At 39.1% G+C, this 22,054-nt stretch overlaps 1 protein-coding gene across 21 annotated transcripts in view; it reads left to right on the top strand.

The window, feature by feature from the left end:
* The window catches only part of sipa1l1 (signal-induced proliferation-associated 1 like 1), a 432,358-nt gene that overhangs the window by 383,369 nt on the left and 26,935 nt on the right, over positions 1-22,054 (top strand). For 19 of the 21 annotated variants that reach the window (XM_072265599.1, XM_072265573.1, XM_072265549.1 and 16 more), the window contains 3 exons: positions 2,700-2,818; positions 4,513-4,988; positions 6,309-6,539. In XM_072265599.1, the coding sequence (XP_072121700.1) occupies positions 2,700-2,818; positions 4,513-4,988; positions 6,309-6,539 (826 nt within the window). The remainder of the gene's footprint in view (positions 1-2,699; positions 2,819-4,512; positions 4,989-6,308; positions 6,540-22,054) is intronic. The other 2 variants (XM_072265669.1, XM_072265659.1) reach the window with 2 other exon arrangements.

Genomic DNA, 22,054 nt, shown 5'->3' with positions numbered 1-22,054 from the left:
GCTGCTTCCATGCTCCATTCATGAAGTTTGAAGTTATTTCATTCCAGGCTGCTTTGATATTGTCTTCAGCTTTCATGATGTTGTCAAAATGGCCTGATGGATTGTTTGTCTTGACCTTTTGTTTCCTCTGCAGGTTGTTTGAATGTGCGAGGAAGGTAGTAGGCTTTAAAATCCGATATTACTCCTTGATCCATTGGTGGGAGTAATGAGGTGGTGTTGGGTGCTTCACGAATGCAGGTCCGAAGCATGACAAGATTTTCAGGGTGGCCTGGGGCAGTATCAAACACCAACAATGCTTTATGTTTAAGGTCATGATCCTCACAATACCACTTGACTGCTTGACAAAGTGTGAAACAATCCAACTTTGGAAAACCTCAATCGTCACTCAGGCTTTCTTGTTTGATTTCCAAATCACTGATGGACTTAACTTTAAATGCCTTTCATTGCTCATGGTGTTTCAACGTGACACACAATCATAGGCTTTAACCTAAAGTCATGCTTAACATTGCCTCCTGGTCCTTCACAGCCTTGAACCCAGGTGCATGTCTCTCTTCTCAGGAGATGAAGGTACGAGAAGGCATTCTTTTCCAAAATAGACCCATTTCATGCACATTGAAGACCAGCTCAGGAGGATAATCATCCATTTCAATTATGCCCTTCAGTGCTGCAGGAAAATCCTGGGCTGCCTTGCTGTCTGCACTTGCAGTTTCATCAGAGATGCATACACCAAAGAGGTCACTGCGATGCTTAAATCTATCAAACCAACCTTTGCTGGCTGTGAATGTTCCTGACATTCTTCTTGAATATGATTGAAGATGCTTCTTACATTTCCAATATCATCAGCTAGCTTTGGGGCATGTTTCATTTTGATCATCCACCAATATTTAGTCAATTTTCTATTTTTTTCAAGCAAACGGCTCCTTGAACAAGTCATCTTCGTTGATGATAACATTGAGGTAGTCATTGGAGAAGCTTTTATCTTGTTTGCATTTTTATATAGTAGTTCTGATCGTTGGTGTAACCAATTTCAAAGAGGTGCCAACATCAACCTGACGCTCACCAGCTTCCAAATACCTTATCACTTGCAGTTTCACATCCGTGCTAATGCTTTTCCTAGATATCTTAGATGTACCACCCTTACTGGAAGTTGCTTGCCATTTTCCAGACATTATGGGTGAAAAAAGGAATAAATTAGCGAGTGAGTAAGAGTGTTTACACATGCAGGGAAGGCAGAGCGTGAAGTAATACATGATTGGCTGTGAATGGCTCAGAGCGTATCTGAAGTGCTCTCATTGGCTGATTGAATATTTACTGTAATCGCAGCTGCTCTTGAGAAATTTTAAGTGTTTAGAATAAATTTAATGTCATTTTAAAAATTTCAATAAAGAATTGAATAACCATGTTGTAATGAATCAGCGCTACGTGGGGTCTGAGTGTACTGTCCTGTTGTATTCTTTGTGAATATGAATAATTTTTTAAATATTTTCCTGCATAAATTTCAATGTCCTGCTGCAACTGGGCATTTCATATCAATGAAATTGAACAAAAAAGACATTTTAATTGGGTATATATTTTTGCATTATTGAAACTACTGACCGTATTTCAGCTTTTAGAATCAGCTGAAATATCTTCCAGTATTTCTTTTTCTCACTAGTTTTAGAATGTATTTACCCCAGAGCAATATGTTAAAGGCAGAACTGAGGAGAAAACAGCACAGCCCACTGCCTCAGGCATAAATCTGAAATAAAATCATCAAATGCTGAGAATGAGATTGGTGAGCTGTGATTGTTTGTAAGATAACCTAGTCAGGTACTGAATTTCTTTTTAAATATTGCAATGAGGAATCCTTTATTTGGTTCAATAAACAGATCTACAGGTTTGATTGCACTTTAAAAGGTTGTCATATCTTTCAAACTTTGCATTAATTTTTTATGACGTAATTTAAGATTAACAAATTAGAAGTATTTTTGAAACAAAAGCCGTATTGTATCTCAGCTCACAGTTTACTTGCAAATACTAATGCTGAGACACATGGAAGTGTTTGATCATTAGTAGGTAATTAGGATTGAATAACTAATGAGGCAGCCCATTCGTCTCTGATGTGAGGTAGTTTTTGGAGTCCAGAGTGTTTGCTCTGGTAAGGAATGTACACAGATTGAATGGACTATCAGTATAGTTCTTATGATATTTGTTACTTCTGCATCTGTGGAAAAATTAGCATTTGCCGTCTTAATTGTATTTACCTTGTCATCTTGTGGTTCTCCAAAATGTTGCCTCATTGATCCACAGAATGCACATTCTTTGCTACAATGAACTATTCTATTTTGATCATAGTTTTGGAAAAATATTCCTTTGTACAGAGGTTAAAATGCAGTTGTAGTTCTTTTGAGATTGACCTATTTTTCAATTCTGGGACTTGCAAACAGCTCACACAAAACTGCTGCTAAATGCATTTTCAAAAGCTTCTATTAATTAATTGCATCATCTGAAATTATAATTGTAGCAGTTTCTGGATCCAATTTCCAACACGAATGTACTCTGTATAACTTCAGTAGTAGAGATTACAGCTCCTTCAGCTTCCTTGCTATGCCAGTTTAAAATCTAATCAAAGCTGGGAATGTTTACAAATCATACTTGGGTCAGAGGAAGAAGAAATCCTCTAATAGGTTTTTTAAAAAAAGTATTGAAATATATTTCAGAGCCAACTTGGCATATCCCGTCGGTATCGAAGGTAACATCTGCACTCAGAGATAGCCCCAGTGGGAGACTGGTGAGGCAGGAAGTTGTGGACCACGTTTCGCCAGTCAAACATGGACAGGTAAACAAGTTAAAACTTCTTATGTGCCAGGTTTATGTCTCTGCCAGCATAACAGGAGTGATCTCTCCTCCTCAGCCCCCATGCCTCCATCTTCAGCATTCTTATTAAAGACTTGTTGTGCAGAACAAACTGTGAAGGTTTATAGATGCTTCCAACTCTTAATACACAGAGAATTGTTGAAAGCCTTGCAGTGATTTTCGAGGTAACAGAGTTGGATTTGACATGTTGACGTTTGATGAAACAGCCTCACGTTCAGCTATTTAAACAGCTTCTTTGCAGCTCCTGAAGTTGAATCTTGGGCTCAGTATACCTCAATCTGTTTTAAAAAAAAATGGATGTACTTTTATTCTTGGTTGTTTGTACTCATTACATTTTTGAGTTACTACTGGAGCTCAGGTTCTGCCACATTCTTTGACGTGACATTATATTGTCTTGACAAAGAAGGCTGAGTAGGGGAATGCCCAAGTTTAAAAAAGATCCTAATTTGCATTCATGGGGGTGAGTTTCCTTTCATAAAAAAGGAAGGGAAGAGGAAGCAAAGCCAAGGGAATGAATTCCAGAAAGCATATTTTCTCAAGTACTTTCCTCATAGGCAGTGCATAGGCAGTAGGAAAATGGCAAACTCCAATGATTTGAAAATATGGGCCAGTTCATACGACTGATAGATTGAAATGCATGAAGTGCTCAAAGGTTTATTTTAGAAATTATCATCTTAAAACATTGCTTACAAAGTTCACAGAAATTCAATATACAAAAAGTCAAAGGAAGAGAAAAACAGTAGAATATACAGGCTCTCAAGGCAAAAACCTTCAGGGTACCAGGAAAGAAAAGTGAAGTGATTTAGGGAAAGAGGACTCTTCACTGGGTTAAATACATTCAAATTAAATGTTATTGTTTTCACATGTAGCCTCACGTTCCTTTTTCCATCCCGCCCCAATAAACTGCATGACATGAAAAAAGCTGTATTGCTAAAACTTCTTATCCACCTGGCAAGCACAAAATGTTAAAGCAAAGTGCTTGAGAAATCAGATGAAGGAATGTGCTTAGTAATCCTCCATTGTCTCATACTGTGTAACGAAGGATTGATCTTTTACTACCTGGCGAAGGAGCAGCGATGAACCAGACATTTCTGTAAGGAAAGTTGCTTGAGGAATATTTGATTATGGCAATAACTTTGAATTATTGTCTTTACAGTCCAGGGTTGCCTACAAAGAGAAGGGAAGAGAAGACCATCTTGAAACTATTTGAGTTCAATGCAAAACACAGAGCATTCCATGATTTTTACCTTGTATAGACACTGCATTGCTGAAACATTGTGTTTTATGTGAATCAGTTATTTCTCCCATCCACTTCCCTCCCATCTCACGTACACTAGTACAGGAACATTGCATCATGTCCCAGCATTTATGGTCCCTCCTGACATTTGGAGTACTGTCACTATTACTCGATAGCATCATGATACACTGAACTTTAAAAATGGAGGTTATTATGATTTAGTGTCTCTTAGTTAAAACATTCAGGTTGATAGACAGTTACGAGATTCTTAACTGACCTGAAGTCTTGTTTTTAAGAATTCAGTTACAGATCATCTTTTAGATGATATGTTTTGAACTGTGCATTATGTTAAATAAACTGTAGTTATTAAATAGTTTAGAGTCTTGACCAATGACACTATTTCCTTCTCCACTTTCTAGTCTGAAGCTCAATATTCAAGCCATTCAAGCAGCAACACACTTTCCAGCAATGCTTCAAGCGCTCACAGTGATGAGAAATGGTATGACACAGGGGACCGGACGGAATCTGAACTAAATGGTTATAACTACATTCAGGGTACATCTGCAGACAGTGGCATTGATACAACCTCTTACGGGCCATGCCATGGCAGCATGCTGTCCGCAGGAACCCCAGCTGCTCCAACAAATTCCTTGAGGTCTGCACCAACAAAAGAGAAAACAGCTTCTCCTTGGCCTGGTCCAAATGACAATGGCATGCACTGCAGCAGATTAGGAGATCGAGGCTCCCACAGTTATGAGAGGAGGGGCGCACTCTCACCGGCACTAAGCACAGAAAGTCAAAGCAGATGTTACGGAGGGTTGGTCCATAGTGTTTCAAGTGCATCAGCTCAAGAAAGCAGAGCGTATAGCCTCAGTGATACCTCCTCTCAGTCCAGGTAATTAATTTGTGATTATGTGTCATTTGTGTTTCTTCTGAGTTTGTCCCAGTTTCCCACCTACACTAATAGTCTTGGTGACAGCCCGTCAAGGCTGGCATTCTCCTCTCCCTTCAGCCACAAGAAACACTTACAAAAAAAAGGTGCATTTGGCAGAAGGTAAAGTGCCTGTTCTAACCTTTTCCAAAGTGTGAGCATGTGTCTAAGTTTTCATGGATAGATCTATGAGAGAGTAATCGAGGATAACCACTTCTGCAATGTCATGGCAGTAATGTAGCTGGAAATGAGTAGGTAAATCTTCTTCCAATATTGGCTTCCCTTTTGATTGTATTTCCATCACTCCCTTCGCCTGGTAATGCATGAGAATCACCACACATCATAACAACAGATACTGTGTTAGAAATACGTAATTGTTCAGAGTATGCATCTTAATGTGTATATAATTTACATGAAAATCATTATATATTTTGTGAAAGCATGTTGTGTTCAGCATGTCAGTATAATTGATATGTGTTGAGAATGTGTAATTTGGCTCATTTGCCTGAAGTCATTCATTTTGCCACTTAATATGTTACAATTTGATTAATAACTTGCAGGTTAATTCTGGTTGGAACAGCGCAAAGGAAGATTATGTACATATTTTGTGCTGATTGATTACCATTTACCTGTCACCCTTTTGTCTTTACCAGTCTAAAGTGGTTCCAGTCCTTTATTTGACAGGTTTATATCATCATGGCTCTATTCCTCAAAAAAAATCTCCCTTTCTTTGCATGCCTTAATTCACATTGTCTCAAACTCTGGAACTTTTTCTTTAAACTCATATCCCTCTTCAATTCCTGCTTTTGATGACTCAATGCTCTTTTCCCCTTGGCTAGAATTATTAGTCATCCTGGTGTGGTAAAAATGTCCATTATATTCTTATATCCGAGGTCTTTGATGAACAAACAGAATCCTTATTAATGACATACAATGTTTGACCACATTCACTCAAGGTGTTAATGTGCAGCTGAGGATAACAAATCCCACCTCTTTAAAAGGTGAAGACCACTCCCTGCCTGCTGTCAACAGTTGTCATCCACGTTTGCACACTGCAAATTTTTCCACTGCAAATTAGCAAAGTGAGCAATCTGTTCTTAGACAATTCAGATCACTGAGTAATTTAATAACATCAATAATTTATTTTAAGAGGGGAAAATATGCGGACTAAAAGTGATATTTTGACTAAAACAGTGGATCCATGTAATGGCCAACTTGTGAGATGGAAGTTCTTCATTCTCAAAATGCATACTCCTTGTAATGGGGAATTTATTTATTTTCCAGTACTCTGAGTTCAAGGCATTCCATTAGTCCAGTGGTCTTTACACACAGTAGGAGTTCACCCCACGATGAGACTCAGCCAACTCCTTCACCCCAGGCGTCACACCATTCATCCTCCACATCTGGGCCCAGAACATTTTATCCTCGCCAAGGAGCCACCAGCAAATATTTAATAGGCTGGAAAAAGCCAGAAGGGACTACCATTAACTCTGTTGGATTTGTGGATTCAAGAAAGTAAGATGCTAAGTTTTTCTCTGATTCTGTGAAGTGTTCTGTAATCCATTCTCTGTCAGCAGTTTAAATACTTATGTATGGACCACAAATCAAGCAATTCTTGAATCTCTGTGCCCACACTTATTTCAGCAGAGTTTGCTGGGTCATATATTGCCCCTCCAAAGCAGAGAGAGTGGTTTAGGTGAGGGTGCCTCGGCGTGACGTGTGTGTACTGAGACAAGTACAAATCACTTGATACCCATGTACGTGAAGGAACAACTGTGATCGAAGATGTGTATCAATTACTGCTATAATCAAACTAAATAACTCAGTCAACAATTCAGAAAACTGCTCCATATAGGTGTGTAATTGAAAGATTGATAGCAAATAGCACCAACAGAATGTTAGCAAGGGAAGTTGTTTTCTGTTTGAAATCTGATTTAGGCTCCATGATAATGAGAAACAGGAATGCTGAAAAGGGAATCAGATCAATTTCTTAGAGGGTATATGACACATATAAATGCAGAATTGGGATGTGTTTTAGGAAAAATAGGCTCATCCATACAAGAAAATCTGTAATTCCCCCTATTCATCTATGCATTGTTACTTGCATATGAGTACAACATTATGAAGAACTGATCAGAGGTTTTGTTGAAGTGCAAATATTGATTTGTTTTTCAGTGAAGAATTTGTGTTTTCAGGTATAATTAAACTTTTTTTTAGTGCCCTGCTTTTCTTTCATATTAAAGCTTAAAGTAATATCTGAATTTTGCTTTTAGCCCTGGTGCCTTGAGATATCTATGACAAAAGGAAGACAGTTGTGAAGCTGTACTTGGGGTGCAAGATAATGTTAGAGGAGATGCTCTTATCAGGGCATCTTTAGTTCAGTATTGATAACTAACATGAGGGTAGGTGAGAAGAAGAATAGCAAATTCCTTTATAATAGAGTACTGTAAAGATCATTTAAGAACCCATATGTTAAATAGTCAGCTAAGTCTGCTCTGATATTACAAAGAAAACTGATGGCAAGTGCAGCTTAAGCTTGTTACAAAAACAGGATCGATCTTCAGTCACGTTGCCATTATTGGCTGAATCATACCATCGAACTATAAGCTGACATCCAATAGATGCTTGCAAATAGATTTCCAGTGGCATAAGTATTTGAATTCCTTTATATGTGTCAAGTGCACAAGAAAGGACAAAGATACTTGTTTCTTGACTATTCCTTTCCATTTAGATTTCCTGCTGTGTTGTCACTGTTAGTGACCCTGCGACAAAAGAGGAAATTAGCACAGGTTGATGGGAACTGTCATGCGGGGTCCCTGCACCTACAGTGTTTTTGGTAGTGACAATAGAAGACAGTATTGTAAAACCCATGTAATAGACAGCCCAGACAATTTTCATGTTTGCAGTTGACCTGTTGACTGCTGTATATTTTATTGAGTTTTGAGAAAATCTGCCACATGTTATTCCTTATGTGATGTACCTCATTCCAGTTAATGAATTCCATCTTTATCACAATGCATGCATGGCTACAGTAGGTGAAGATCATGACTATTTAATTGTTAAATACAGAAACTTGTACATATTATTTATATTTACTCTTTTTCTCAAAAGGAAATATCCTGCAGCCCTTAATGTCTGGTGGAATGTCAGGTAGTTGAGTGTTCACGACATACATTCAAAGAACAAGCTTGGTTTGTTGTTTGAGCCACGGTTGCTTTTCATTAGCCACGCATGTGATTTTGTCATGTCAATTGCAGTATATATACGTAATCGAGCATGGGCTTTGTTGTGTAAATTGTGAATGGCATGAAGGCATTTGACATACACTGAATTGTAACTAGGGTACTAGGGCAAAAGAAAATGAAAATCTGAAAAGTTGCAGCTGCTCAAAATCTGAAGTAAAAGCAGAAGGTGCTGGAGACATGCAGCAGGTCAGACAGCATCTATAGAAAAATTCAGATTGAAGACCTGCGGCTTCCAGCATTTTCTGTTTTCCATGGGGAAGTGTCAGTTCATTAGCAGCACTGCGATTGCAAGTGAAACCGCCAATCTGCTTTGTAAATCAATCATCCTTTTTTCACTAAGCACAGTGGGAGAATTTCAACAAGGACCGCAACTGGCTGGGTCACCAGCAGCCTGGGGTCAAGGGTAATTTGATGCTGACTTCTCTGGTAACCCTCAATTCCCAAGAGAGGAGACTGAGGGAGAATAATGGCCTATGAGTTTCAACGCAGAGTGACACTTTTTTTTTCCCAGTGTTGTGTGTAGAAGTCAATGTGTTCCCCAGCCCCTACGCCCTCAAGATTTGAATGCAGTTATGATTGTTTACGGATTGAATCATGCCACTCTGGAAATTCAAACAGGCATTTCCAATCACAACTTGCGTATGTGAACATTTTATAGTCTTGCCTGACAAGTACAACCTTGTGATTCTAAAACACTCGTCAGTGGGTACTTTCAAACGAACAGGGTCAGAATCAAAATCAGGTTTAATATCACTGGCACATGTCGTGAAATTCATTAATTTAATGGCATCAGTACAATGCAATACATGATAAATATAGAAACTTAAATGAATTACAGTAAGTATATATGTACATTAAATAGTTAAATTTAAAATAGTTGTGCAAAAGCAAAAGTAATTTTTAAAAAGTGAGGTAGTGTTCATAGGTTCAGTGTTCATTTAGATATCAGATGGCACAGGGTAAGAAGCTTTTCCTGAATCTCTGAGTATGTGCTTTCATGCTTCTGTACCTCCTTCCTGACAATAACAATGAGAAGAGGGCATGTCCTGGGTGATGGGGGGAGTGGGGAGGGTTGGTTCTTGATAATAGATGCTGCCTTTCTGAAGCACTGCTTGATGTCTTGGTGTTGATTGTTCTGCTGAAATCACAACGGTATGATAAGAATCTATTGACAGCATCTCTCCACCTATCTCAACCATAACCTCCAATATACCAATCCAATAGCAGTTGACATCCTGCAACTCAGGAAATGTGCTTTCAAATATTCCACTCATTGATGAAGAAATATTTGGTTTTATCAGATTGATTTCATGCCTTCAGCAACCAGAGTTACATGAACTCATTTTTTGGGATCTGGGCATACTGGCCAAGCCATCTCTAGTCACCATTGATCTTGGTGTGCCTTTTCAGATTAATAGGTAACTATTTTCTGTGGGTCTCTGCCTCGAATATCCCCATGGGCAGAATATTCCAGATTTTGTGATTCAAAGATTGTGACTAATATTGTACCACTCCTTCACCATTCCCCATCCCCTTCTCTCTCTCTATCTACCTCTATCTCTATCTCTCTATCTCTCTCTCTCTCTCTCTCTCTCTCTCTCTCTATCCTCTCTCTCTATCTTCCTCTCTGTGTCTCTCTCTCTCTCTCTCTCTATCCTCTCTCTCTATCTTCCTCTCTGTCTCTCTCTCTGTCTCTATCTCTCTCTCTCTCTCTCTCTCTATCTCTCTCTATCTCTCTATCTCTCTTTATCTCCTTGCCTGCCCATAGCCTCCATCTGGTGCTCCTCTCCACCCGCCTCCCCCCCCTTCCATGACCTTCTGTCCTCTCCTATTAGATTCCCCCTTTTCCAATCAAGTATCTCTTTCACCAATCAACTTCCCAGCTCTTTACTTCACCCCCCTCTCAGTTTCACCTATCACCTTGTGTTTCTCCCTCCCCTCCCCCCACTTTTTAATTCTACTCCTCGTCTTTTTTTCGCCAGTCCAGCTGAAAGTTCTCGGCCTGAAACGTTAACTGTTCTCTTTTCCGTAGATGCTGCCAGGGCTGCTGAGTTCCTCCAGCATTTTGTGTGTGTCACCACAAACATCTGCTGAGTTCCTTGCTGTTCATTACAAAAATTTACGATTTGGATGTAAATCTTGTAGGTATGATTAGTGAATAAGCAGAAGATGCGAAAATTGGAGCTGGTGGTGATGGTGAGAAGGATAATCTACAGAGTGATGTCGATAACTGGCAAATTAGGCACAGCAACAGCAGATAGAGTTTAACTCTGAAAAGTATGAGCTAATTTTGGGAGGTCAAATTAGGGAAGGGCATGCACCATAAATGCAAGGGCCTTGGGAAGCACTGAAGGGTAAAAGGACATAGGTGTACTATGTGCTGTATAGTCCATAACGATCTGATTCCCAGCATACTTTCCCTCTCTGTCAACGCTCGTTAACTTACTGAGTAAATTTTCAGATTTCCATTGTTTGTTTTTAGGGTGAACGTAATTTGTCACCTGATCCAGGTTTTGACCCGCATTAGTTGTGCAGTGTGATGCATTATGCATATCCAAAATAGGACAACATTACCATCAGTATAATGCTCAAATTAGCACAAAAAAACATTCATTGTTATTCAGATGGATTACCACAGGTTTTAAGTACATGTTATCAACAAGCTGAAGCATGATGAACATCAGTAGATGGCAGGGGAATAGTTCAATTATGTACTGAAGCTTAGTCTTGAGACTATGTTGCTCTGTCACAGAGAACTGCAGGAACTAATGGTAGTCTGGATAAAATGGCACTCAGTACTTTGATACCCTGCAGGCTAACTTGGAAATGGAATGGTGTTAGCTGAAGCAGGAGAAACATTTGCTGCAGAAATTATGTTCTGATATCCACATGGAAATCGAGTGCTTTGTGAATTGAGCTGTGCAGCTATAGAATACCCTCAAGAAAAAAAGACTACTCAGTCAGTTCATCATTCAAAGGACGCAATTTAATAAAACTGTTCATCGCAATCAGCATAGCCTTTAGCTTTAGTAATCTTAAAGAGATGCAAGTGTTTAACCTGTACTGCAGATAGACTTTTAAACAAATTTGCAAAAAGCTCAAGGAATGTGAATGGTCTTTAAACACAAATAATGTATCCTCATCATTTATTTGGTTTTGACTTGTTTACTTGGAATGCCGGCCTAATTTAGACTCAAATTACCTAAGTACCCCTAAGAATGATTAAGCAGTACTGAGGTCCAAAACCTTGTCTCAAATTTTGATTTTAGTTTTCCTTTTATAAGTTTTGAGGGGAGAGGCACTGCTTATTTCCTGCTGTCTCTTCCATTAAGTTTCCCATTTTATATATAGTGAAATACTGTAAATAGGATAGGCATTTGTTCCATGTGTTGCTGTTGCTCAAACATTTTCAAAGTGTGTGTGTTCTTTAAAATTATGTAGGTCTATGCTTTCACTATAGAGCTACTTTAGCTAATTATAAACTATATGTTAAATATCAAAAACCCTAGAAATGCAAAGAAAAGGCATTTCAGGATGTACATTGTTCACATTTCTCTGACATTAAATTGGACCTTTGAACCTTTGATTCTGCACATTCTGGAGATCTAGAGCAGCAGACATAAAATGCTGGAATAACTTAGTAAGTCCATTTATGGAGGGAAATAAACAGTCGACATTTTGGGCTGAGACCCTTTGCCAGGATTCAGTTTTGATGAAGGGTCTCAGCTTGAACTGCTTTTGTGTTTTGCTCTGCTTGAATGGAGAAAGGAGCATCCCTTTTAGCAAGTATGTGATCGGACTGGTCAATATCCATTCACAAAATAGTTATCGTCAACTGTCTGTAAGCCACGTGGTTTGGTTTCTGATTGTGTAAGTTTGTAAGTGTGCTCACTGGCTTTCAAGGCTGTCTAAGTTGAAATTTATCATCTTCACATACATTTTCTTTGAAATGTCCCCTGGGTGTGCAAAAAAGAAAAAAAAAACATGATTTTTAAAAGATTAGAAAATTGTAGAATTGGATGGAATTGAGGACTTAGTGCTTGAAAAATCCTAAGCTGACGGTTATAAATCTTTAAAATTTTCTGAACTCCAAGTTGTGGATGCTTAGTCATTGAGTATTTTCAAGGTTGATTTTTGTTTCTAAGGGCAATGGAGGGTAACAGCATCAAACAGAATAGTGAATGAGAAATGGCTCCTTAGAATGAGAAATTGGTGAGATCAGAAACCATGGAATGTCGAAATGTTGAATCCAAGTAGAGAAATTAGTAAAATCAAGAAGAGAATTCCAAATGAAATTGATAAGTAATTGAAAATGTACTGTTTTCTTTTATCCAAGAAGTGTGGAGATTTTGTGTTACATGAGATTAAGGTGAGAGCAGACAAGGCGCACAACAGGGAGGAGATACTGAAGAACAGATTGAGTGAAGCAGTGACAGGGCTGAATGAGTTAAAATGAGTAGAGTGGATTGGACTAGGCTTGTATTCCCCGTGGTATAGGAGATCAAAGGCTGAGATGAGAGTTTTTTTAAGATATTAAAGGATTTCAGAAAGGGGCATTGAGTGTTGCTTTTCTCTGGTGGTTGGGGAATGGAGAACATGAGGGACTTAACCTTTAAAATTATTGAGCCATTGCAGAGTGACATCAGGAAACACTTATTTATGCACATGGGATTGGGAATCTGGAATAAAAACAACGTTGAAATGCTCATCTGGTCAGGAAGTATCTGGATTTTTGTTCAAAGCATGGTTGCTTAAAGATAAACAATGAGTTTTAAAGATCTGCATATCCAGGAAGTATGAAATAAATCAATAGTATCATAGATGCTAACAAATCTTTTGTTGAAAGGGATTCGGGCACCTTATTCTGCCTATGAGCCCATAAAATATAAAAATAACTGGATACTAGTTTCTCCTGTATCTGTAAGTGTTTAACAATTCTTACATGAGCAGCATGATGGCCAGCTTTCCAAATTGATGGAGTCATAATGTCATAGACATACATTTCACAAGTAAAAGCCTTTCAGCACTAACCAGTAACCACTCATTTACACTATCCCTACATTCATCCTTCCCTGAATTTGTCCTCGCCAATAACTGGACTCAGAACGTGCAGACATTTACTGCTCAATCATACTTTATTTTACTTGTGTACAAGGAGAATAAACTCAGGTTGGAGGAGCAACACCTCATATACAGTCTAGGTAGTCTCCAGCCCCTTGATATGAACATAGAATTCTCAAACTTCCGGTAATTCCCTCCCCCTCCCTTCCTCTATCCCTATTTCACATCACTTCCCTCATAGTTCCGCCTCCTTCTACTACTTCGCATTGTTCTCCTGCCAATCACCTCCCTGCTTCCCCTCCCCCACTCCTTTGTCTTTAAAATTACTGTTTTTTTTCAACTACCAGCATTCTTCAAACCCTCCCCAAAGTTCTTCCTTCAGTCCTGACGAAGGGTTTCGTCCCGAAACGTCGACTAATCTTTTCAACTGATGCTGACTGACCTGCTGAGTTCCTCCGGCGCATTGTGAATGTTCCTTTGACAACAGCATCTGCAGATTATTTTGTGTTTAGGAGAATAAGTGAATGCTTAAGGTGAAGATCATGAATTCAGTCCATCAACCCTTATCATCAACGTTCTTCTGGCCACCTGTTCCCTGGTCCAGTGGCACAGCTGACTTAAAGTGAGACGCATGTATCCATGTTGGCTTTTCTTGAAACCTTAAGGCAGAATATGTGGTCAGCAACACTTGGAATGGAATGGACCTTCCTAGCAAGGCTCCAGTAGGCTCTCACCAGTGCCCAGTTTCCTGGCTGGTTGGTGTGGCACTCTGCAGCTAGTACGATCTTCTCAGCTTCAGGAACCTGTAGATGGGAACCTTTAATACTTGTGTTAGTGCTCTATGATTCTGCAGCATGCTTCCACTCATACTATGGATGTTCATCTATTTGATTAAAAAGAGAGGGACAACTGGCAAGCCCAAAACTATCTCATGTGGAGAGAGGCCTGTTATACTATTCAGAGCACAGTGCCTTGTCACGAAAGCCAGTGGAAGCACCTCTGGCCACTTCGGCTTGGTCATGTCACGCCATGTAGCTAACCTGCATTTCAGGGCCCCTTTCTGCTTTTTAGCTGCCCCATAAGATTGAGGGTGGTAAGGGCAGGTTAAGTGATGTTTACATTGCAAGTCTTTTGTCAATACCAGTAAAGTGGGCACTGTTATCACTTGAAATTTTTCTCAGGGACTGCAAACCTAGGAATAAACTCTCATAATTAAAAAAAAAAACAGGCAACTGTTACAGCATCATTTCTCTATGTTGGACAGTTTTTACCCATGGTGTTAGCAAACTTAAGAAAGCTTATGGGGTGTTAGCTTTCATAAGTCGAGGGATAGAGTTGAAGAGTCACGAGGTAATGACGCAGCTCTATAAAACTCTGGTTAGGCCACACTTGGAGTACTGTGTCCAGTTCTGGTCACCTCACTATAGGAAGGATGTGGAAGCATTGGAAAGGGTACAGAGGAGATTTACCAGGATGCTGTCTGGTTTAGAGAGTATGGATTATGATCAGAGATTAAGGGAGCTAGGGCTTTACTCTTTGGAGAGAAGGAATCATGAGGGGACATGATAGAGGTATACAAGATATGAAGATGAATAGATAGAGTGTATAGCCAGTGCCTCTTCCCCAGGGCACCACTGCTCAATACAAGAGGACATGGCTTTAAGGTAAGGGGTGGGAAGTTCAAGGGGGATATTAGAGGAAGGTTTTTTAACTCAGAGAGTGGTTGGTGCGTGGAATGCACTGCCAGAGTCAGTGGTGGAGGCAAATACACTAGTGAAATTTAAGAGACTACTAGACAGGTATATAGTGGAGTTTAAGGTGGAGGGGCTTATATGGGAGGCAGGATTTGAGGGTTGGCACAACAGTGTGGGCCGAAGGGTCTGTACTGTGCTGTACTACTATTCTATTCTATTCAAACACAATCACAAGTGCTTAATCAGAATGCATACATTTAGGTAATTGCATACAATCCATTTGGAGATGCAAGGGCCCAGCAGTGGCAGATACTGGCAGTGTCTTTCCGGATTATGTCTCTGGCAAATCATACAGTTGCTGCTACTTTTCTCGCTATGGTCGAGAATCTCTCACTTTCAATTATACCTATCATCCTTTATAGCCTCACACATAGTATGCTTGAGTTCATAAAACCTTTTTCATCTACCGATGCATCACGCTTTAATTGTATTAGTTCATAAAAGAATTTGGAAAGTGTTGGCAGCCTGATCACACTACGAAGCCATAAAGATCTGCTCTCGCTGTCTTAGCAACAGAGTCGGCCTGTTTGTTCTTTCTAGTTATCTCATCCTTCCTGTTAGTATGAGCCACATAGTTAATAACAGCAATTGCAGTAGGTAATTAAAAAACAGGGAAAAGTTCGTAGTCAGTTCACCATGTTTTATCAGAGTTCTGAAGAGGTGAGGAACCCAAGTAGTTTCCATAATTGTACTTTGTCATGTGCTAATTCTAAATTCAGTGTAAAAGTCTACAGCAGCACCAGCTGCAAGGATAGTGGCTTTTGTTAAGTTTCGGCTGCTTGATCAGAACAGGAGGGATGGTAGCTGTGCCGCCTCAGCTGCTATACGAGGTAAACACACTGCATATCCAGTAAGATTTTTTTCCCCGGTTACAGCAGATCAGGAGGAAAAGACCAAGAAAATAACATCGGGCTTACATCAGGTGGCGTTTTACAATTGGCAGAATTAAAATTGCGTAAGTTCTTATAGTACAATTTGGGAAAGGATTATCTAAAGTAAACTGCGTAGTCTGTGGTGTTGGTGATGGTGGAGGTAGTAACTGTTGTCAAAATTGCGTTTGCACTGAGGCACTTTGAGCCCAGCGGCCAAGTAGTCCACAGGCATAAACATACCCCTTGCGGACATCACTGCATTCTACTCCTTCCATGCCCACAGTCCCATTTTCATGTTTATTGACATGAATCAAAGAACTATAAAAATCATACATTTAGAATGACATTATCTAAAATATATCTACGCTGTTCGAAACAAAAATAGCATCAGTCACAAGTGGGTCACATGAGCCATATGTGTAGAAAGCAGGTAATGTTAAACCAAAGTCTACAGTGAAATTTTAAGCAGAAATTAATCTGGTAATGATTAACCAAAATTTGGTCGCTGTCAATTTAGTTAAATATAAAACAAAGCTACAAGTTAAAATGACATTCAAATTGTATAGGACAGCTGTCACAATACTTATAAAGCAATGTACAATATTTCCCAGAGGCTATAGTGGAGCAACCCAGGAAGTGTTATTCAAGTACTGTCTCCATTCCGCTTAGCTTTAATCCTTTGATGTTGTAATTGTTTTTGGCAATATTGTAAAACACTCACAATTTTGCTTAACTCTCTCAACTCACACAGGTAACAGTATATGTTTTCCTTTACCTGGGTTGCAACTTATTTACAATAACATGTATTAAGATGGGTGTCCCCTCTTATAACCATATAACAATTACAGCACGGAAACAGACCATCTCAGCCCTTCTAGTCCGTGCCAAACTGGAGTGAATCCGAAATACGTTTGAAAATATTTACACATGTGTTCAACATATTAATTAACATCATTGTCTCCTGTCCAACACTTCATTTTTATGCCAATCTACAATACGAGGAAAAAATTTTGTTAGAACTTCTACTAGAGCCGCTCAGGGTTCATTTAAATCAACATATCACTCATCCTCTCTGCACCCCTCTGCCTTCTGTCTCCTGTAGTGCTGACATTCTTCAACGAGTACTTGAGGTGTGTGCCTTGTTGAAACATTGCCTGGGAAGGCGGGGTACAGCATATAGTTCATTCTCAGACTCTGGTGCCAGTAGATTCTTTTTTTAATCACTGAGGTCAACACTGTTATACCTTGTCTGTTCTTTCTGTGTCGTTTCTTCATGTAACTTTGATTCACATTCTCAGCTTTTTTACATCTAGATTGAACAAACACAGGCTACCCTACAGATTTCTTACGTTTTCCTTTCACGAACAACACATCTGCAACCGCTCAAGTAGTCCATTCCACCCATACAGTACAGTATACTTCTCAACATACTTAATGTTTCCTGGTCCATAATACACAAACATGCACCCTGCCAGAGTTGCTTAAGAGGTACGGAACAAGGGACTTTCACACTATGCACACATATACATACAGACAAACACATTTCGAAATTCCTTTTTTTTTAACCACACACTTATGGAACTCCTGTGGGAACCAAACCAGACCACAGAGGGAACCCCATTTTTAACGTATTCATGTGGGATCCTACCCAAAACATGGCTTTTCCCTTTTTCTTTACACTGCAGCTTTCCTACTTCGCTTCGACAACTGAGGTATTGTACTTTGACTACTCTACTCCACACAGGAGGAAATTTGCAATTCCACAGCAGTCTCAGTTCCTTGCTCAGATAAGAGCAGCTGAGGATTTGGGACTGATCAGCTACAGGGGCTGAATTCCTTTCTCCTGTATAACAAAGTTAGACATTTTGGTGGAACCTCCAAGTAACTGTTGTAGCCAATAACTGGACACAGAACACATACATATTTACTGCTGAACCATACTTTATTTTACTTGTGCATAAGGAGAACAGCATAGCTCCTGTCAGTACACTGTTTTGAAGCCAGGACAGAAAGTTGTGATTTTTATACAGAATTGGCTATCAGTTTCAGATATTGACCATTTGGTAAACTCTATGTTTGAATTCCTTACTTGCAAAATCCAAATCACCATTCACAATGGAGATATTAAAAGTCAATAGAAACTACAAACTGACAACTGATGATACTTTGACGTTAGTAAAGCAATTCTCCCTTAGTTGTTGGGTGTTTCATATCTTTCCATTATATTCCTGTCTTGTCTTTCTCTGGCTCCCCTAGATTCTGTGTAAAGGGAAGCTTTGTTTTTCATTGCTCAGCCTTTCTGGAAATGGTCTCACTTCAGAGGCCCCACTTGTCTGGGTTGATTAGACACTGCCACAGTCATCGTCACCTATCTTGTCTGCAATAAGCAGAAGTGGCTCCTGCAGTCTCACTTGCTTTCATTTGACTACAGCTGCCTCCGGTATCCTTGCAGGGCAGTTGTCTTTAACTCTTGCCTAACTGCAACTCCCACAAATTCTCATCAACTCCCCCTCCCAGATCCTGCTCCTCACCTACAAGCTAGGGCAAATACAGAGCCAGTTAACTTCCTTATTCACACAACTTTGAAATGTAGAGGAGACCAGCACCCTCAGAGGAAACCAATAAACACAACATAGAGCATGCAAGCCCATGGACAGCACCGAGGACTGGGAATGAACCCAGGTTTCTAATGTTGTGAGGTAATGTGGCTCTATTATGTGTACCAGTGTGCTGCCCTACAATATAAAAGTTGAGTTTATTGTCATAGGCACAAGTAAATGTATGCATAGGTGCAATGAAAAACTCTCTTGCAGCAGCATTACGGGTACATAGCATCGTATAAGCAGCATTCACAAGAAAAACATAAACTCAACGTAAATCATACACTATTTTTACAAAAAAAGGACACATTTAAAATGAAACATGTCCACTTTAGTGCTCAGAGTAATCATATTGCTGCTAACCTGTAGTGGTGATTAGGATTTTGCCGATCGGTTCAAGAACCAACAATAATGATTGAGCTTATTACAGGTATCCGGAAAGGTAGAACTTAAAACTGCATTTAATAAGGGCATAGAACTTGGACAAAAGTGATTCAACAAGTTGAAAAGGCCTTAGAGCAGGCAGGTAAGAAACTTTGTGCCCGTTTTGAATGTCCATTATGTAATGAACTAGTTACTGAGTTTCAAAGCCTTGAGGCTTAAGGGCTTGATGTTTGCCAGTGGAAACTGTACAATTTACCGATTTGTAAGCATTGCAAAATTTTACACTTTTCCATCTAGTCAGACCACCTTCCTAATCCAGTTGTTGCTTGCAGCTTTACCTAGTGCTGAATGAAAGAATCCCAGTTTGTACTAATGAGCCAGTCCACCCCATCAGTTGTCATCAGTGCTTTGGAAAGATTTGCAGTGACCTGGTTTACAATCACCTGGAGCTAGGAATGACAGTATTGTTGGTTATGTTCTGTGAAGTCTGATTACTTGACTCTGAAGCACACAGCAGCTGCCTAAACTTTGTAAATCCCAATCGTTTCTCTCCTTCCCCAAGTAATCATATATCTTAACTCTATTAGAAGGCATATATATGTAATTTTACACTCTTGCAGGAGTGGAAAGACATTGGGAGATTTCTTAAGGGTTCCTACATTATCCCACAATTTCCCATCCATTATCTTCTCCCCCAGTTGGGAAATCTTAAAAGCCAGAATGTGCTGGAATTAAGCAGCATCTTTAATCTGGAAGAAATGCAATTGATGCCATGTGTACAAGGGCAGAGAACTTAAATAGCATTTCATCCTTCAATGAAAGATAACAAGGTAGTTGAGTATGGGTGGTGATGCAGTTATTTTAAGCACCAAAGCCCTGTATAAGTTTCCAAACACATATACCTTCGGGGTACATGACCAATTTCAGGGTACATGACCAATGCTATCCTACCTCTCATCTCTAGCACACCAGAAATAAAGTGGTGTTTCAGCACAGAGCCCAACTGTGATGCATTCTCTGTGCAATACTACCTCAACCCCACACCACCCAGTGACTGAAGCAATCACACCATAGATGTTCAGCTGTAAACCTAAAACCTATCAATCTGCCATATTCTAGTTCCTAGTGTATGACAGAAAGGGAAGTAAAACAATTTCTAAAGCTGAGTTTAACAAAATGAAATAAACTGTTTATAATCAACAAGAAAAAGCCTGTTCATTGTTAAAATGGCCATGGGAGGTACTCAAAGCTGAATCTAATGTGATACAGAATGTTTATATGCTCGAGGGAAAAAGAAATTAATTGCCAAAGAAGCAAGCCATGGATGATGGGAAAGCAAAAAGATAAATCTTAAAGTGAAACCCACACAAGAATATAAAGACTGGCACAGATCCTGGCAAATGGGAGAAATTTATAAATCAGCAAAATGGACAAGAATTGTAAATAGAAATTTGAAAGGAGGACTACAAGTTCAGCGCAAATTAACTTCTAAATTTACACTTGGTAAAAGGAAGGAGCAATGTAGGTCCCTTTATAACTGAAAATAATGTTGTAAGTACAGAAATATTAAAATGATAAATAATTACTTGGTGCTGGAAAAGAATCATATGAACCCCTTAAGGAAACTAATACTGAGTCACTAAAATTAGTGTTGCCTGTTTAGTTGGCCCCATAGTTAAGGATGAGTCTGTTCCACTCCAGTTCTGTAGGTTCTGAGGTAACTGATGAAGCTAATTATCCCTTACTGTTGAGTAAGAGTGCCTCATGGTGGGAGTGGGAGAGCGAGTGGGTGGGTAGTGCTCTTTTAGCAGGGCTCTTTGCATTCCCAAGACATGGATCTGAGGTTGTTGATGAAACCCTGAATGCTCCTCAACTCAGAGCAGTCATAGACAAGGGGTACCAACTGATGAGAACTTTGCACTTTCTTCAAGTTTTTAGAACATCCTTGCATATTTTTTCTCTTTCCACGTTACAATCTCTTCCCAAGGCAGAACTTGGAACAAAGTGAAACAGGTTAGCACAAGTAAAGAAAACACATTCACTTTAATTCCAAGGATTTAAGAAAACTCAGCAAATGATCTGATAAAAATAATCTCCTGAGATTTTCTCAATTAACAAACTATTTGTTTTTCCTCACCTTTCATGGGATTGGCTGAGGGTTAGAGCATCTTGAATATTTCCACCTGCTCAGTAAAAACAAATTAATTGGCAAAAGATAGCTCATGTTTCTTAAATCCAATTAAATTTCTGCTGGAGGTAATTAATCTAAAGACATTATTTTTATGGAACTCTAGAAGGAATTTAATAAAGGTGCTCAGAATAAACTGCCGTGAAGCTCTGACCTGATTGCAGATACTTAAGTTGACAAAATATGACTAATGGTATCCTTTAGGAATTCTTATTAAGTTTCACTATTTGTTATTTATTACTTGGATATCAGAATAGGGAGGTAATTGTCCAAGTTTATCATATTACAAGGCGATGCAGCATGGCATACAGTGTAGAAAAACACAAATTTACAAAGAGACATTCATTGACTAAGTGAACAGTTGAAACTTCAATCCAATAAATGGGAAATCCTCCACTATGATCCAGAAAACAAATTATAGTGCTTTCTAAATGGTGATCCAAAGATATTTATGCATCCTTATACATCATTAAAATATCTTGTTATTTAAATATTGGGCTTATACTTAGAGGTCTGAATAAAAGTTAGACGTTGTAATGCAGATACTCAAATCCCTGGACAGAATTCTGTGAGTAGTTCTCGTACCATTTCTTAGGAAGGGAATAAAACATGATTTCACTGGAAATATACTTGGGTTAAATGATGGGCAATTTATGGAACCTGGGGTGATGTTTCCTGAAATTTAGAAGATAGAAGTATGACTTGATTGAAGTGAACAGGATATCAAGGGGATTGAAGGGTTAGTTGAGAAAAACCATGCTGGCTATGGGATTCAGGACTCCCTACTCATAATCCTGACATTTCAAGGCTTAAGCTCCTACTGAGTGGACAGCAGATATGATTAGCTTGGCATATAGTTTGCAGTGAACAACATAATTAACTGCAAAATATGCTATTAACTGATGATTTAAATGGTTGTACTCTGG

The sequence above is a fragment of the Mobula birostris genome, chromosome 1 (genome assembly GCF_030028105.1).
Source record: "Mobula birostris isolate sMobBir1 chromosome 1, sMobBir1.hap1, whole genome shotgun sequence".
Lineage (NCBI taxonomy): Eukaryota > Metazoa > Chordata > Chondrichthyes > Myliobatiformes > Myliobatidae > Mobula > Mobula birostris.
Note: the sequence above shows the minus strand (reverse complement) of the source record. Positions and strands in the feature narration are given on the sequence as shown.